Source organism: Anguilla anguilla, chromosome 5 (genome assembly GCF_013347855.1).
Source record: "Anguilla anguilla isolate fAngAng1 chromosome 5, fAngAng1.pri, whole genome shotgun sequence".
Taxonomy (NCBI): domain Eukaryota; kingdom Metazoa; phylum Chordata; class Actinopteri; order Anguilliformes; family Anguillidae; genus Anguilla; species Anguilla anguilla.
The window spans coordinates 8,390,882-8,408,319 of NC_049205.1; the positions used below are offsets into that span (position 1 = coordinate 8,390,882).

At 51.7% G+C, this 17,438-nt stretch overlaps 1 protein-coding gene across 1 annotated transcript in view; it reads left to right on the forward strand.

Annotated features, from left to right (window-relative positions):
• tusc3 (tumor suppressor candidate 3) overlaps nucleotides 1-17,438 on the forward strand; it is a 55,399-nt gene that overhangs the window by 15,329 nt on the left and 22,632 nt on the right. Inside the window, exons 2-6 of the mRNA XM_035416558.1 lie at nucleotides 7,430-7,599; nucleotides 10,662-10,779; nucleotides 13,014-13,154; nucleotides 15,421-15,561; nucleotides 16,035-16,124. Of these exons, the coding sequence (XP_035272449.1) occupies nucleotides 7,430-7,599; nucleotides 10,662-10,779; nucleotides 13,014-13,154; nucleotides 15,421-15,561; nucleotides 16,035-16,124 (660 nt within the window). The remainder of the gene's footprint in view (nucleotides 1-7,429; nucleotides 7,600-10,661; nucleotides 10,780-13,013; nucleotides 13,155-15,420; nucleotides 15,562-16,034; nucleotides 16,125-17,438) is intronic.

Here is a 17,438-nt window from a genome sequence, read left to right on the forward strand (position 1 = left end):
AGCGCATCACTGGCTGCTCAGGGAAGGAGGTTTTCAGCGGGCTGGACCTTCCTCCTCTCGCTGCTCATTAGTGCCCCCTCTGGCTGACTGGGTGTACTGCCTGCGTCGCTCGCACATCAATCGGACAGCTCAGCTGGTGGACCCAGCGGGTGGCCGCACACGCGCATCACAAAAGACCGTGGCCTCGTCTGCACCCTCCCCGAAATTAACGGTGGACGTTTCAGCGCTGAAACAGATTAAAACAGCGGCGATTGATTAAAAACCGGGAAAAAACAAAATGCAAAAAAAAGATTGTTAATAATCAGGGATAATGAAACTGTAAGAAAAAAAGAAAGAAAGAAATAAGACTTGAATATGTGGCAGAGCGTAGCTGAAGTGAAACTGCTGAGCGGGTTTCGGGGAGCAGTTGAGGACAGGCCGAGAGGGAGTGCGAAGGTCTGTTGGAGGAAAGAGGACCCCTGTGCTGCCCAGACCGTGCCTGCACAGCTATGCTTTTTGGACCGAGGACCCCTGCTGCCCCCGGCTGTGCCTGCGCAGCTCAGCTTTTCGGACGGAGGACCCCTGCTGCCCCCGGCTGTGCCTGCGCAGCTCTGCTTTTCGGACGGAGGACCCCTGCTGCCCCCGGCTGTGCCTGCGCAGCTCTGCTTTTCGGACGGAGGACCCCTGCTGCCCCCGGCTGTGCCTGCGCAGCTCTGCTTTTCGGACAGAGGACCCCTGCTGCCCCCGGCTGTGCCTGCGCAGCTCTGCTTTTCGGACAGAGGACCCCTGCTGCCCCCGGCTGTGCCTGCGCAGCTCAGCTTTTCGGACAGAGGACCCCTGCTGCCCCCGGCTGTGCCTGCGCAGCTCAGCTTTTCGGACAGAGGACCCCTGCTGCCCTCGGCTGTGCCTGCGCAGCTCTGCTTTTCGGACAGAGGACCCCTGCTGCCCCCGGCTGTGCCTGCGCAGCTCAGCTTTTCGGACAGAGGACCCCTGCTGCCCCCGGCTGTGCCTGCGCAGCTCAGCTTTTCGGACAGAGGACCCCTGCTGCCCCCGGCTGCGCCTGCGCAGCTCTGCTTTTCAGACAGAGGACCCCCTGCTGCCCCCAGCTGTGCCTGCGCAGCTCTGCTTTTCGGACAGAGGACCCCTGCTGCCCCCGGCTGCGCCTGCGCAGCTCTGCTTTTCGGACGGAGAGCGTTTGCGCCTTATCGCTCCCCGGCAGCGGGAGCCGTGGCAGTCGCGGGGTTAATTCACCGCGCCGGCGGTTTTTCGGCTTCTGCTAATCCGGTTACGGACCCGCCCCGTTTGCGACAGGACGACCTGCCAAAAAGCACTCTTCAGCTCCGGGGGCCTAGGACAGCACTGCTCCCCTTGAGACGGGACCCACGGGTGGACGATTCGGACCCAGGTGGGGGCGATCTCTACCTGCGCTGCTGTGGAGCAGAGGCGGGAACTGGACCTGTAGCGCCGTGGGACGACCCCCGTATGCGTACTCCTCTTCCTCGTGCCAGTGGCCTGGGTCCAGGTGGTGTCGACCCAGCGGACTGGCGGGCGTCGATTCCAGAACCTTCAAGTGGGCGTGGGCTTCCTGCCACGCCTGCAGGCTTGCCGCTTCTCTGGCGATGTGCGTCAGAAGCCCCGCCCACAGCGGCAGGATCAGTGTTCATGGCTTGCCACCAATCTGAGAGAAGCCCAAAAGGACGGAGAGCTTTACTCGAAGGCTTACGCATCGCTGTTCACCAGGCTCACAGCATCCCAGCATGCATTGTGCCTTACACTCCACAGTCACGGTGGAATTTTACTATGCATGTGCACTGAATTACATTACTGGCTTAGCAGAGGTCCTTATCCAGAGTGACTTACACAGCTTACATTTTCTTTAATATATTTTACAGCTGGATATTTACAGAAGTGATTCAGGTTAAATACCTCGTTCATGGTTTCAATGGTAGTGCCAAACCTGGGATTTGTACCGGCAAAAACCTGTTTGCGCCCTGCGATAGATGGGCGGCCTGTCCAGGGTGTGTTCCTGCCTCTCACCCAATGCGCTGGGATAGGCTGCCCAGGATAAGCGGGTATAGAGAATGGATAGATTCTGGCCTTACATTGAGTTCAGTTTTAACAAAGGGTGACTGTGATGATGACAGGCACAGCAATAGGAGGGATGACTTTAGATGGATTTCTCCAACTAATGACTATTTTCAAAGCTTTTTTTTTTTTTTTTTTTTTTAAAAGAAGCATTTCAGAATTTTTCTCAAACAATGAGACAGAAGGCATTACTTTTTTCCAATATTTATCAAGAAAAGTTTGAAATGCATCGGCGTTGGTTCTTAAATCACCCTGAAGCCACAAAAAAGAAAGAAGAATTTTAGAGTAGGCGTCAAACTTGTAACGCTCAAACTTGGTGAGAGATAGGAAGAGTGAAGAGAGAGGGAAAGATAGAGAGAAAGAGGTGTGTAAAGTGAAAGGAACGACTACAAAGGGAGAAGACGTTAACTGCCGGAGTTGCAGTGTTCCACCTGCCATCTGGCAAAATAAACCGCGGAATTCATCCCCGGTGCGACGCGTTCTTACTGGGAATTGTGATGCATTTCCTGGTGGATCGGGACAATCCAGTCCCTGCCGGGTACGTTGTGTCCAGACGGCCAGTGAGCCAGACCTGCATTACGATGCCCTGCTGGCCAGATTACCCCGCTGACCTCTGGGTAACTCTGCCAGCCTCAGACAGCTGGAGTCTCACCAGAAGGAAAGTGGGGCTCAATTTCAGATTAATGGAATGCACGACGTGCTCGGTTTTTCCTGACATGTCCGCACCATGGGCCAGAACAAACATCCTCACGGACAGAAAGGGGACTCGAACGCAAGCTGCTCTCTTCTAATCTACAAGGTGCTTTGGTCCCGGGTTATGGAGTCGAGCGCTAAGAAAAAACGTAACATCTCCGATGCACCATTTTGTTCACTGGTAAGTTATATATTTTTTGATGTGGAAGAATTGGCAAAACACAAATCTGAGCTTGATTTGGTTGCGTTTCATTTTTATCTGTGCAGTAGTGAACGCAGTGTAAATTGGTATTGACTCCTGTCTAAATACGACACGTTCATATTCCACGGACATCAAATTTCTATTTCTAAACTTCCAGCTGCTAAAGTGACAAAAAAATGTTCCCGCATTGCAGCGGGATGCTAACGAACTTGTAGTCATTGAGTAACTTATTAAAGTTTTATTTTTTCGCTGGTGATCAATGCAGCCCCACGAGAGACGGGCCTGACAGCCTGTCATCTTGCATGTTGGGCTGGGTGAAATATCCCTCTTTTTCTTGAAAGACGAAAAACTGCACAAAAGAATAAAAGAGCTAATGGTTCAGAGGAAGAAGTTTGGTGTTGAGATAGCTCATTGTGCAGAATGGGTTCTTGTTGACCTTCACAATGGACAAAACATGAAGAGAGACCGCTTTTCCCAAGCTTGGCGTCCCATTTTTCCTTATAGACAATCGGTAACGTTAAGCCAGCTTCTGCCGAACTGAAGCCCTGAAGCCGATCGAAGCAGAAGGGGTAAATTGATCTACAGTATGAGGAAGTGAAGCAGGGCAAGGGTTGGGGGTTGGGTTGCAGGGGATCTTGTCAATTTTTGCTTCAGCCGTTTGAAGTGAGGAGGTGGAGATTAACAGCATCCACATTTGCACATCACACGTATTGTTTGATGTGCCCTGACGCCAATTAGTTCATTCACGTCCTACTTGGAAGACAGAAACTGTAAAAAATAGTGTTGGATCCAAATAAACACAGTGTTGAATGAATCGGTATGTGTTCAGTGGAAAAAAAATTAAAAATTTCCATTACACTATATTCAGTTTTTCTTTTTGGAAGTAATGCTTCCCTGTGGTGGTTTCCATGGAGGAAAAAAATGCAGTAAACAGTATATTTGATCCCTTTGTGTACTTGCATGTTAATCCTCTCTTGTGGCAGTTACAGTGAAGTCCCTGTTTCTTTAGTCTTCTAAACAGGCCTCCGCAGTCTGGTTCAACGGCAGCGGTAGTAACGAGGGACTTTATTCGGCGAACAGAAAGCAGTTCGGCGGCACCGCTCTCTTGATGTCTCTAGAAGTGGCGGTAAAAACCGAGGCGCTCGCCGCGACGGAAGCTCGCGAACGACGAGGAATTTACCGCCTGTGAAAACTTGCCCGGTTTGATCGTTTCGTTTCCGCAATAAAGTCCGGACGCTCGCACGGCGCTCCGCAGCGGTGTTTACACGGGGATACCGCTGGTCTTTTTTCAACAACACTGCTATTCACAAAGTAACCAAACAGGTTCTTAAAGAGATTCTTTTCTCCGCGAATCTGAGGAGATTTACGGACCTGAATGCCAAAGCTGGCCGTTGCCATGACGATGAACGGAAGACGGCGTCCGCGGCATTCCTGTCGGATCTGAAGCAAAGGGCAGCCTCCTGGTTCTCGTTCCTGTATTTGAATTACAAAAAAGGCCCCGTGGCCTCACCTCGGCACCCTTTGTCGGGTCAGTTATTGTTCCCCCCCCTCGGATTGGCGAGGCCTTTTTTAAAGGCGTACGGAGATAAACAGGGCTGTCACAGCCCCCCATACAGGCCCCCACCGAACGCACTCGTTCTCGTTTGTCGACATACATTACACTAACAGTAAAAATACTCCAGGACTGTTCTCAAAATCCAATCAGATCTACCTCAGGATAAATACACACACAGTAAAATGTCCAGCGTTGATTCAACTGTAACAGTGTTAATCCAACTCTTAACAGATAACATTATGTCCCACTCTGGAATGTGAAACCAAAAGTTATCTGTTAAGAGTTGAATTAACACTGGACATTTTACTCTGTACGTTTTTATTTTTTTCCTGATTTGCCCACCAGTGTTTATGATCATCTGTTGGGTGGCCTGGCGTGTGTTGGAGGTCCACAGGAGTACAGCAGCCTGTTGGGCGTGGAGTTTTAGTCTGAGAGGTTTTTTATGTTTTTGAACGAGCAGAGAAACACGGTGGCTGCGGGGCCGTCGCTCGACGCTGATGGAGGCTTCGCGCTCGCCGCCCTTGATCACGAACGCGGCGTCCCAGCTGGTGACGCCTGGCAACGGCGCAAACGCCAGCCCGGGGGGTTTAGCGGGGCGCCGTCTCCTCCCTGCACGTACGGTTGGCCTGTCGTAAAAAAGGCCTTTGCAGTCACAGCCTGCGTTGCCGGGGTAAAACTACAACACGGATTGTGGTTTCGGCAGATTACACGGTTCCTACTGTAATTACTGTTATAGTTTTTCTGCTGTTGCCGTTGTATTCTTCCTGCAAGGTAAACTTCCGAGTTCTGAAACTCTTTCCAAAAGCTCAAGGGGTAGATTTGAAATGGTTTTATTACTACTACCAGTGAGGATAAGTACTTGAGGTGTAGCATTGAGAGTGGTAGCAGCAGTACTAGCAGCAGCAGCAGCAGTAGTCGAGCATTACTGCGCACCATCTTTCCAGTATAACGATGTGCAGTTTTTCAAGTTCACGTTAAAATTAGTTTCATCACGCGCTGTTCTTCTCACGCTCATTTTTAGAATCACTTTTCAGCTCCCCTGTTCCCCTTCAGTTTGGGATGTCCAGGCCTGTCTCAGCGCCGTAATTCTACAGTGTACTGGCTGCAGAAAGCTCAAGGGGCAGATTTAAAATAGCACATCACTACTGCCGGTAAGGATAAGTTCATGAGGTGTAACATTGAAAGTGGTAGAAGCAGTACTGAAAATCCTTGATTCCAGCTGCATTTTGTCCACAGCACAAGCTAAGGGCAGGTGGGGCAGTTTTGCAGTGCAGTGGCTGTGCTCCAGTCATGCATAGATATCATTGCAGAGCAGACTTTATGCGCAGCCTGTGCAGATCAGGCACTGACGAGGACCACCCTATTGACCGGAACCCTCCCTGCGCCGCTGTCGGTCACGTGCCGGCTCGCGGTCGGCGCTAGGTGCTAAGACCCAGCATCTCTACGGGACGTGCCGCCGGGGGAAAGGCAAGCCGCGATACTGAGACCCATCCCAAACGAGTGCACGGGGAGGAGAGCGTGTGCGCGTTCCCAAAACCGCGTCTCACCGGCCCCGCCCTCTCACACGCCGTTACGCATTCTGCGCCCCGCCCGCTGTTTGCTAGCGCTGTGGGGAAACGCGGCTGGAGTCGAGGATTTTCCAGCTGGCCTCACAAGCAAACTCGCTTCCTCTCTGCACCAAGGACTTAAGGGCCTTCCTGACTGCAGGCAGTAATCCTGTTTCCAAAGCTCTGCCTCCTGCCCTACAGCCAAAATGCAAAAAAATGTAAAACTGGAAGAGAAAAAAAACATTTTGTTGAGATTTTTGAGTTTATATGTAAACTTTAACTACAAAAATAAACTTGTAATTATAGAACAGGACATAGGCTGCAAGATAATATCTTAATAGCAGCTGAGATTCTGACACGAAGCTTGACTTGGACGGGTCTAGGGCATTCGCTGAAAGCATGGAAATAATCACTGGTGAGTCAGATGGAACCAAATAACACTTTGCTAATAGTCAATGGGAGGTGCTGTATAACTGCTGCATTACTGCTTAATAACCGCTCAATAAAGGCTTAATAAGCACTGCTGCAGCATGAATGCCAGTCAACATGTCACCCCGCGCCCTTGTGCACGTTTAAAGCAGCACAGCTGGGGCTTCCGCCCCCGGGGTCGTGTTGAGCGGCTGGCGGTACCGCGGTAACCAGCCTCTCCGCCATTACAGAGGAGGAGAGGAGACGGAAGCGAGCACGGTCGCTTTTCCCCACAGAGAAGGGAGCCATTTCCCCACAGCTCCACCCAGAACGCAGCCTCCATTTTCACCTGGACTCTGTCAACTTTGTGTGTGTGTGTCACTGCGGCCGCCATTACAGGATTTAGGGCGGGGCTGAGCGCGCCCGTACGTCTGCGCGTGCGATAAAGCGCGGACCCTCATGTGCAGCGAGCCACATGAATAATCCCGGCGAAGCTAATTAAGAGCGGAGCAGGAAGCTGCTGGATGAGTCCTTCGGTTCATCATGGTGATTAAGAGCACACTCTGAGGTGGGGGGGGGGGGAAGGGGATGTATTCACTCGTATTCTCTGCTTTCACTCGGTCCCTCCTTACTTCATAGTCTCTCCCTCTGACAGGGGCTTTTTACATTGTGGATGGGGCCAGGTAGGACAGGGGTGGGGCAGGTGGGATGGGGTGGGGTGGGGTGGGGTGGGGGCAGGTGGCATAGGGGCTGGGTCAAGGGCAGGCAGGGGCCGATATTGGCTCATGGTTTTCCTCCTTGTTAGAATTGGGGGTAGGTGGTATGGGGCAGGGCAGGTGGGTTAGAAGCGGGTGCAAGTGGGGGCAGGTGGGATGGGGGCCGGGGCTGGGTCTGAGGCAGGCATCATCTCATGGTTTCCCCCCCCCACCCCTCCCCTCCCTCTCTCTCCCCCCGGGGCAGAACATGCTGGCGGAGAAGGTGGAGCAGATGATGGAGTGGAGCTCCCGCCGGTCCGTGGTCCGCATGAACGGCGACAAGTTCCGCCGCTTCGTCAAGGCGCCGCCCCGGAACTACTCTGTCATCGTGATGTTCACCGCCCTGCAGCCCCAGCGGCAGTGCTCCGTCTGCAGGTAGGACCCGCCCCGCCCGGGCCCCCCGGCCAATCAGCACAGGCCACGCCCCCTTTCACAGGTCACACGTTCCACCGCCTTCGCTGCCTGAGGATGCTCCAGCGATCTAAGCAGGGTCCTTACAACCCGGACGCTTCAAATTGCTGAGAGAAAAAAAGCAAAAAGAAAAGCTTTTTAAAGAAGTTAATCCTTGAAAGGAAGAAGAAAGCATTTCTCAGCGTGACTGAATAAAGACCTCTCTCTGGGTGTTGTTTACGACAGGGTGGAACTCGCTGACCTCCGGATCATAGCCATCACAGCGTTTCTTTCGGAGCACAGATCCGAGTGTGTGTATTAAATTAAGATTATGTGGGGGAAATTAACATGTAAATTGCAAAAAAAAAAAATGTGGGGGAAAGTTAATTCAATCGGGGACAACCTTTATGCGGGCTGTCAGTGCTGGAGTGGCACACGACCCATAATGGAGTTTTAATCGCCCGCCGTCCCGGTAAATATGAATCGCATTTCCTTTTTTAAAGGCACGGCAGCCCCCCCCCCCTTGACGTGTTTTTAAAAACACATTAATCTTACCGGGGTGGGGGACACGCTCTCCGTTCGGGGCGAGGTGTCACTCCCGAAGCGCGTCCCGTCACGCCGCGATTCTCTCGCTCGGGGTTCGGGTGGTGGGGGGGGGGGGGGGGGGGGGGGAGACAGATGGAGGGGGCGAGATTTTTCGCGGCGGTGGGCGCGGTCGTGTCGTGGTTCGGCGCTGACGCGCGTGGCAGATTGGGCGAAGGCTCCGTTAATCACAGTTCCCGCCCCCCCGCCGCGCGGTGTCCTCGCCCGACACTAAGCCCTCTGAGGAGCCGCCCCGGCGTCGGCTAATCGTTTTTTAAAAAGCCGCGCGGTCGCTCTCCGACGGCACCCGGGGATTACGTCCTGGGGTGCTGCATCCATGTTTTCGGGGTCCCACTGAGCTCGAAACGACACCATTCCGATTCATAATTAAAAGCACATACAGTAGACGCGGGGCGCAGAAATTAAATTTTAATTAAAAGGACGGTAATCCTGACAGACGAGACGGAACGAGTGTTTTCGCATCGCGTTTTATTTTATTATTTCCTCTCGGTGTAGCTCATGCAGTATTCATGCGTGTGCTTGTTTTCGGTGGCAGGAGGACTCTCTCGAGCTCGCCCTCGCACGGAAACGCGCAGATATCCGAGGACAACCTTTTTGGCCCGCTCTAATTGCGGAGTCTTTTTGTTGCTGTGGCTGTTATGCTGGAAAGAGGACTGGAGCTGACAGTGGAACAGAGAAAGCTCGGAGGGAGCGAGAGTTTGGAGAGTTCCTGGAATTAAGACTCAACTTCACTGTCCTCTTGGCTTCGGAACAAAAAGCAATTAAAACAGGCAAACAAAACGAAAACACCCTCGAAAACTCAAGAAACCTCAAATGCTGTGTAAATGTTTTAGATAAAATTGTAGATCGGAAAAGTCCACGATTCATGCAGTACAAACTGATACTTCATTATACAGTACATAATACGATGAGTACTTATGAAAATGCATTAAATAGCATTGATACAGATGTACACTATAGTTATTAAAGATGGCTCGATGCTTATCTCAAAGTTTACAACCTGGCTTTCTTTCAACTTGAAATGTAATAAATAGATAATAATGATTAGGAAGAGTTCAGCACCACCACACAAGTTGAAAATATACCCCACACAATGGGCAAAGTGTGTGGCACAGTCCATAGGCCGGCTGACTCTTGAGCCATATATAAGCCCCCCCCCCCCCCCCACCAAAGGGGCGGGGTTTGATGCCACGCCATGGCACCTTCTGGCCTGTGACCCCGTCTCTATCTGTTACCCTCTCTGCTTGCTCCCTGTTTGAATAAAGCAAAAAACAAAATGGAGGGCAGACAGCCTCTTCTTTTGAAATTACAGAAACAACGGACACACTCACATGCACACACTCACATGCGCACACACACTGACTCTCACACACACACACACACACACACACACTGACACACATACAGGCACACACTGACTCACACACACACACACACTCACACACACACACACACTGACACACACACACAGACACACATGCACACTCTCACATGCGCACGCACACACACTGACTCACACACACACTCACACAGGCACACACTGACACACACACACACACACACACACACACAGACACACACACACAGACACACATGCACACTCACATGCGCACACACACACAGACACACATACAGGCACACACTGACACACACACACACACACACACACACGCAGAAACAAACCTCCGTGCCTGCACCGCAGGGGAGCTCGGGCCCCCCTCGGTCCCCCAGGGTTCCTCATATCTGATGAGAGCGGGTCCCTGTCATCAATCTCCTTATGATAAAAGGAGCACAAATTGGGCGGCGCAGGATGAATTACGCTGCGGCGTGACAGACTGATGCATGAGCGCGCCGAGCAGAACGGACGACCAGGTTCAATATTTGCGCTGCACTTAACCGGGGTTCTAATTAAACCTTCATTCCGGGAGGAAAACAAAACAAAACAAAGCAAAATAAATAAAAAAAGAAAGAAAAAAAAAAGCCTGTCCTGTAGGACGCTTTCGACGTTTCAGATGTGTTATTAGAGCAGAGCCGACCGCCGGTCTCTCCGGCGAAGCGGCTTCCGCGCTCCTGCTGGGCCGCGGTTGCCTTTTCCGCTGTGATTTTAAAAATGAGCGGGTATCTGTCAAGGCCGTGTTTATTTTCTAGGCCCCCTCCAACAGCAGCGAGTAATTAAAGAGGACGACGACGGGACGGGGGGGGGGGGGGGGGGGGGCGGGAATCCGCGTTTTCGGACGCGTCGTTATTTTCCTTATTTTGGCAGCCGAGCAGCAAATTAGCGGCGGCGGGGCCAGCGCTGTCGGCTTTATTAAACCCCCACACGGCAACAAACAGCGTCCTTATTCGCTCGTTTGGTTCATTTCCCTCCTGTTTCCCCTGCCCTGACCGCTCTCCCCCCCCCCCCCCCCCACCTCACCTCACCTCGCTGTGTGTTCCTCTCGCAGGCAGGCTAACGAAGAGTACCAGGTGCTGGCTAACTCCTGGCGCTACTCCTCGGCCTTCTCCAACAAGCTCTTCTTCACCGTGGTGGACTACGACGAAGGGGCGGACGTCTTCCAGCAGGTGAGCCACCCCCGTCCCCCCCCGCCCCCGCCCCCGCCCCCGCCCCCGCCCCCGCCCCCGTCCCCGTCCCTCCTTGGCCCTGGGGGGGGGGCGTGTCTTCCTTCAGCTCGCACCAATCCTGTCAGGGCCACTCATAAAGGGGTGCTATGGTGCTAATTAGCAGGCAGAATACATTGGTGGTGGGGGGGGGGGGGGGGGGAGGGGAATAAATAGAACTATGAAAACCCAAGGTGACTGACGCTCTCCGAGCCGCCCCCCCCCCCCCCCCCCCCCCCCCCCCCCACCGTGTTTTAAGACACGTTCCATCTGCCGCTTTAGTTCAGTTCTCAGTAGTTACGAGCCGCCTGTCAATGACAGATTCTTAAGAACTCGGTCACTGCGTCAGCACGGTACAGTGCCAAGTCAGTCGCTGCCCCTGAATGACTGTGAAAGACGCTCAGCGCACTGAATGCACACTCCGGGTTTTTAAATTTTTCTTCTTAATTCTGAAAGGCTCGCGTTCGTGATGAAAGGGCCGGATGGCTGGCGAGCGCAGACTCGTTCCGCCTTCTCCCTGTGCAGGCGCTCCCCCGAGTCCCGCCGCCCGTTCAGTCAGAGATGTTGCAGATGTTCCAGGCCAACCAAGGTTGCCGCGTAAGGGGGGAAAAGAAAACAAATACAATTACCTTGTACTGTACCCATTACCACAGTCTGCCGCCCAAAATTGATTTCGAGTCATTGACGTTTGAAGGACAGGCCCAGGGGGGAAGTGTTTGTTTAGGAACTGCGTTGGCACGATTCAGCGGTGTTCGGCCTACACCTGGTCCTGCCGAACCGCCGCCTTCGTGGTTTAATGCAGCGCTGCCCAATCAGGGAGGGCCAAGGGTAAGCAGGTTTTAATTCCAACCAATCACTACGCCCCGCTGAGTTCGCCGATGAGTTCCCTCGTCTCTGGTTGAAGGTGCGTTAATTACTGAAAATCAGCATGCGAGGTGGCCTGAATACTCTCGGGCCTATCCATAGCACATGATTGGGCACCGCTAGGCTTAACGCTTCCGCTGAGATTGCAGTGTGAGGACGTCCGGATGTGCAGGAGACTCGGTGACTGAAGTCCTGCACCCAGCTTCTCCTGTCGTTTGAGGGAGACCTGCGCCGGTCTGTTCCGGCATGTTCCGTCACTGTCTGGAGGGGCATACGCATGAAGGCCGATCGTTACACACTCACAGGGCCCAACCGTTCTCCACCATTGGGCCCAACGTTCCGGAGAATTCCACACTTCAACAAAACCGGTTGTCAGTTGTAGGCCACAGGCAGTGCCGGCCAGGTTTCAATCAAAACATTAGTGCAGAATCTTGACTTAAACTGCAAGACACCTAGTGCACTGAATACAAACTCAAAACTGTTCTCTTCGTGAACGCATTTTGGAAAGTTAGTTTCGCTAGAGTTTTTGAAGAAAGACTTGTGTTTAATCCCAAGAGTTAAGGACGTGACGTGGACTGATTCCTGCCTATCACTGCTGGGCATCTGACGCCAGTTTTGAACACAGATTAACTTGAAAAGAATCCTGTGCCAAAAAACTTTGGTCCCATTGCGCCGCTGCTTTGCATGAAAATAAACAGACGCCATTCCAAACATGCCTCATTAACATTTTCATTTTTCAAGGTAAAATGCCCCTCTTAGGCAATTATATAATTACCGCTGAAGTTTGAAATGACGTGTAATTAAATGCGGACGCACTCTTCCTCCGAATTGTTGTTCTTAATGCGAGATTGCTTTGGACACCTCACCCGTAACACAAGACATGCTCATCGGGTGGCAAGCGAAATAAGTAACTTGGTAATGAGGCCCCCCTTTGAGTGGCGGAGGGGGGGGTGGGGGGGGGGTTTATTGTTGTTTTTAATTACAGGGGGGAAGGAACAGAGGTGACTGTACAAAGAGGCCGCCATTAGCATTCATGATACGGCCCTCGTTGTTAATCCGCCCAAACGATTGCGGCGATCCTCGCTTTGAAGAGCGGTGTCAATTAAATTTTGTGGAGTGACTGCGTGTGTCTATGTGTGTGTGTAAGTGTGTGTGTGTGTGTGTGTGTGTGTGTGTGTGTGTCTGTGTGTCTGTGTGTGTAAGTGTGTGTGTGTGTGTTGGGACGGGATGCAGTCTGTGGTAAATCGTCCTCCTTACCTGTGTGTAATCTGCCAGGGAGCCGTTGCGCTGGGGTCCTGGAGATTCGTTAACGTTTGGGGTTCTCGTCCCTCCAGCTGAACATGAACTCCGCCCCCACCTTCATGCACTTCCCCCCGAAGGGGAAGCCCAAGAGGGCGGACACCTTCGACCTGCAGCGGATCGGCTTCGCCTCCGAGCAGCTGGCCAAGTGGATCGCCGACAGAACCGACGTGCAGGCGAGTCACCCCGGGCGGGGAGGGGCTGGGAGGGGCGGGGCATGGGTAGGAAGGGTGGGGAGGGGTGGGGCGTGGCTGGAAGGGGTGGAGCATGGCTAGAAGGGGCGAGCGTGGCTAGGAGGAATGGGGTGGGATGGGGCATAGCAGGGAGGGGTGGGGCATGGTAGGGAAGGGCAGGGCGAAGGAGAGAGGGATGGACCAAAAACTCCTCACAAGTCCTTCTTTGCCTGTAGACCAGGGCTGCCCAACCCTTTTCCTGGAGATCTACCATCCTGTAGGTTTTCATAACAACCCTAATTTGGCACCCCTGATTCTCCAGGAGATCTCTAGCTGTTGAATAAGGCGCGCTTTGTTAGGCTCGGAGTGAAAACCTACAGGATGGCAGATCTCCGAGAACAGGGTTGGGCAGCCGTGCCGTCGACGCTGTGGTCATTGTCTCCGTTGACATTTGCATTGCAAATACCAGAACAAACGTCCATAATTCAAGTGCACATAAAGACTTACCACTGACATCATCTAACACTTAGTAAAAGGGCAAGTCAATTTTAACAATTAATTTCGTCGCCTAATGGCACTGAGCAATGTTTTTCAGTCGTTAGCTTATATTTGAATCATCAGTGCTGATTTCATTCATCGAGGCGAGAGAGACAAAAGCACTTTGCTAAAGCACTCGCTCATAAGTGCTAACAGCATCGTCTTTTTTTTTCCTGTTTTGTGAGCGCGCTCTCTCTCTGTGTGAGCGTTTGAGATGCACGATAAGCCACAGTCCGGTCCTAAAGCGCACAGGAGTGGTAAAGATTATGGGCGTCATAAATCTGGGCCAGCGTAGGGCCCTTGGACTGTATCGGGGGTTCATTATGAGGGAGATGCAAACGTTTCTTTATCAAACTCAGCATTCCGCGTAACTTAGGACACTAAATTTAAGGCCGCGTGCTCTCTCTCTCTCCCGCTAAAGCACAGAACCAGCGATTTAAAAATGCCTCACGGTCAAACCTTCCTTGACTCCTTTGTGTCAAATCTCGAACGACCTTCTGACTGTGGCCAGTGGGGTCTGCCAGGTGCAGCGTATTCGGCCATGGAGAGAGGTTCTTTGGAAAAAATTTTTTTTCAGTATTCTTAGTCAGTAAGTCAGTATTCTAGAATTCCAGTAGTGATTGTGACAACAGAATGTTCAGTTAAGAACATTCTAATCACATATTTGTGATCTCACACCTTAAAGGGTTAAAAAAAGGCTTCTGCAGTCTTGTACAGATTACTTCAGACCCTCGCACATGTACCCCATTTTGTTGCCTCAGAACTGGAAATTATGACACTTTTAAAAAAGGAGTAAGTATATCGGATCTACGCAACCTTCTCCGCATTGTCATCGCTGTGCTCACATATGGCAAGAATATCACGGTCCCTCCGTAAAAATGCCACAAATGGCCAGATTAATTTCAGTCGAGCTTCCTGTGTGTGGTTTTTTTCTGAGTGAGGTGCATTGTGGGATGGGTTCTCCCCCGGTCGGACGGCAGGGCGAGGGAATCTCTCTCGCGCACGCTCGGGTCTCGCGGGCGATATTATGACCTTCGGCAAAGACACAAACAACATCTTTATGGGCCTCGGGGTCCGGGGCTGCTTTCCTCGTAAAAATCGAGCGAAAGACCGAAAGACTAATTCGCCTCCTGCGTTTACTGCTGCTTCACAGGGCCCGGGAACCCAACAGAGCCGGCAGGGGAAGAAAATAGTTTTTTTTTTCTTTTTTGTTCTCAGTAAGTTACCTTGGTATGCTCCGGGACGGCTCAACATAACTGCTGACGACTCACTCAATGCACTCCAGGGGCGCTCCCGAATCGCAGCGGCCCGTAACCCATGCAAAGACGACTCGCACAGCCGAACAAACGGGGGCGGGCTGCTTACGTTTTCGGGCGCAGTCGCGGCCGGCCGAATGAAAACATATCGCAGGGATTTTAATGTCTGATAAATCAAGATTAAGGTCGAAACTGGCAGAACGTACGAGGTTTCATGAACCCTGAAAGGAGTCGCCAGTGAGCCGCTAAATCGTTTTTTTTTTTGGTTGATGATCGCAAAGATTTTCATTCAGACCAGCGAATAAACGAATTTATGCATTACTGTGGCATACTGTGTGCACCCATCGAGGGCTCACTCTGCAGTCATTGGCGAAATCCCTACCTCCCCTGATGACGTCATCCGTTCGAGGAAAGAGTCCTGAATGTCAGCTCCAGCCTCGCCGGTCCCACGTGAACGAACTTTGTCCGCGTTTCAGATCCGGGTGTTCCGTCCGCCCAACTACTCGGGCACCATCGCCCTGGCCCTGCTGGTGTCGCTGGTGGGCGGGCTGCTCTACCTGAGGAGGAACAACCTGGAGTTCATCTACAACAAGACCGGCTGGGCCATGGCTGCTCTGGTAAGGACGTTAGCCCCGCCCAGAGGGCCGCAACCAAACCAAATGTAGCATATCACATAGCTATGTTCATGAGACATTTGCTTAGGAATGTGTGAGTGTGTGTGTGTGTGTGTGTGTGTGTGAATGAGAGGCATCAATTGTAATGCGCTTTGGATAAAAGCGCTATATAAATGCAGTCCATTTACCATTTGTTCAAGGTTACACCATAAGCAGCATCATTCGACTGCTTAGTGTAAATGATTAGCATCCTGAGCATGAGTGATATGTATTACAGACGGCATAAGAACATACCTGCCTTGTAAAAGTATTTCTGGGAGAAGGTGCTTGCTGCCAGGTACAGTGAATGGATTTTTAGGCATGATGGGATGTGTAGACCTCAGTAGCATCTCATGACCTGTAGCAATGTGGTCCATCATCTTCATCCTCCTCCTCCTCCTCCTCCTCCTCCTCCTCCTCCTCCTCCTCCTCCTCAGTGCGTGGTGTTCGCCATGACCTCTGGCCAGATGTGGAACCACATCCGCGGACCGCCGTACGCTCACAAGAACCCGCAGAACGGGCAGGTGGTGAGTGATCCTCCTCCTCCTCCTCCTCCTCCACCTTCCCTCCCTCTTCATCTTTCCTTCTGACTTTCTTTGCATCTTTTTTCCTGTTTCTTTAATTCTCTTGCCATTCACCATCTTCTTTTCTTTTTGGCAATGTCAAGGTTTGGGGGACAATGTGAATTGAATTATGGATGAGTGAATAATTTAGAGAAATGTGAAAACAAAGGCACTTTTTTTTGACACTTCACATATCAGTTACAAGTAATTTGAATTGAATGAAGTGTTTAGCCGGTTTGGTTTTGCACCTTTGTTTGAAGACTACCTCATGCACAACTACCACTTATTAAAATTACATCTTTTTTTAACAAATATGCAATGCATTTAAATATTTGCATATTCTTAAAAATATGTTGAAAAATATCTGAATTATATTGAAAATACTGTGTATAGAGAGAGAGAGAGTTGTTGTTTCCTTGCCTCTAAGTGTTATTTAAATGCAGATGTACTGGGGGAAAAACAGAGGCATTGCTCAGTATTACTGCGGTTAATTATTTGAAACTGGTGCTCGTTGCTTGCGGGGGAATAAGACACGCGAATGTATCATTGTGTCGACTCTCCTACCCAGCACACCGGGAATTATCCATCAGTCTGCCCGCGACGGTCAATACGGCCATCCGTCTTAATCAAATTAAGGGGTGTTTTTATCCCCCTTTTCTTTTATTAATTAATGCTAAATAAATAAGGAGGGGGATAAAGAGACTGTCAGCGAGTAATCCTTATCCCCCCCCCCCCCACCCCCCCACCCCCCCACCCCAATTCCGCTCCGACGGGCCGCGGTCGCTCGTCCCGCCTTGTTCTCCGAAAGCGCGGCTCGCGTCCCCGTCGCCGGCGGCGATGGCGGCGGACCCGGTGAATGGCGGCTCTTGACTTTTGGGCAGAGTGATTGCAGGCTTTTTGGTTTAGCGCCCCGGCACACCCCCGCCCGCAGACAGCTGGGAAGCCCTAATGAGTCATTCAGCGGCTTCTCACTCAACGCTTTCCCGCTGGAAGAAAAGAACGGGCGCTGGCGTGCCGTTCCTTCATCTTCCCTCTGTTCTCTCACAGACCAGGGGGGTTGTGCGTCGAAGGGAGAGAGAGAGAGAGAGAGAGAGACAGAGAGATTGAGAGAGACATAGAGTAAAATAGAGGCTGAGAGAGTAAGAGTGAGAAACTTAGAGACTGAGAGAGTGAGACTGAGAGAGTGAGAGAGACAGTGAGACAGAGAGAGAGAGAGAGAGCGAGCAGAATATGGCTGATTTTATATCACACTGTTCGACCTGTGTCACAATCTGTGTC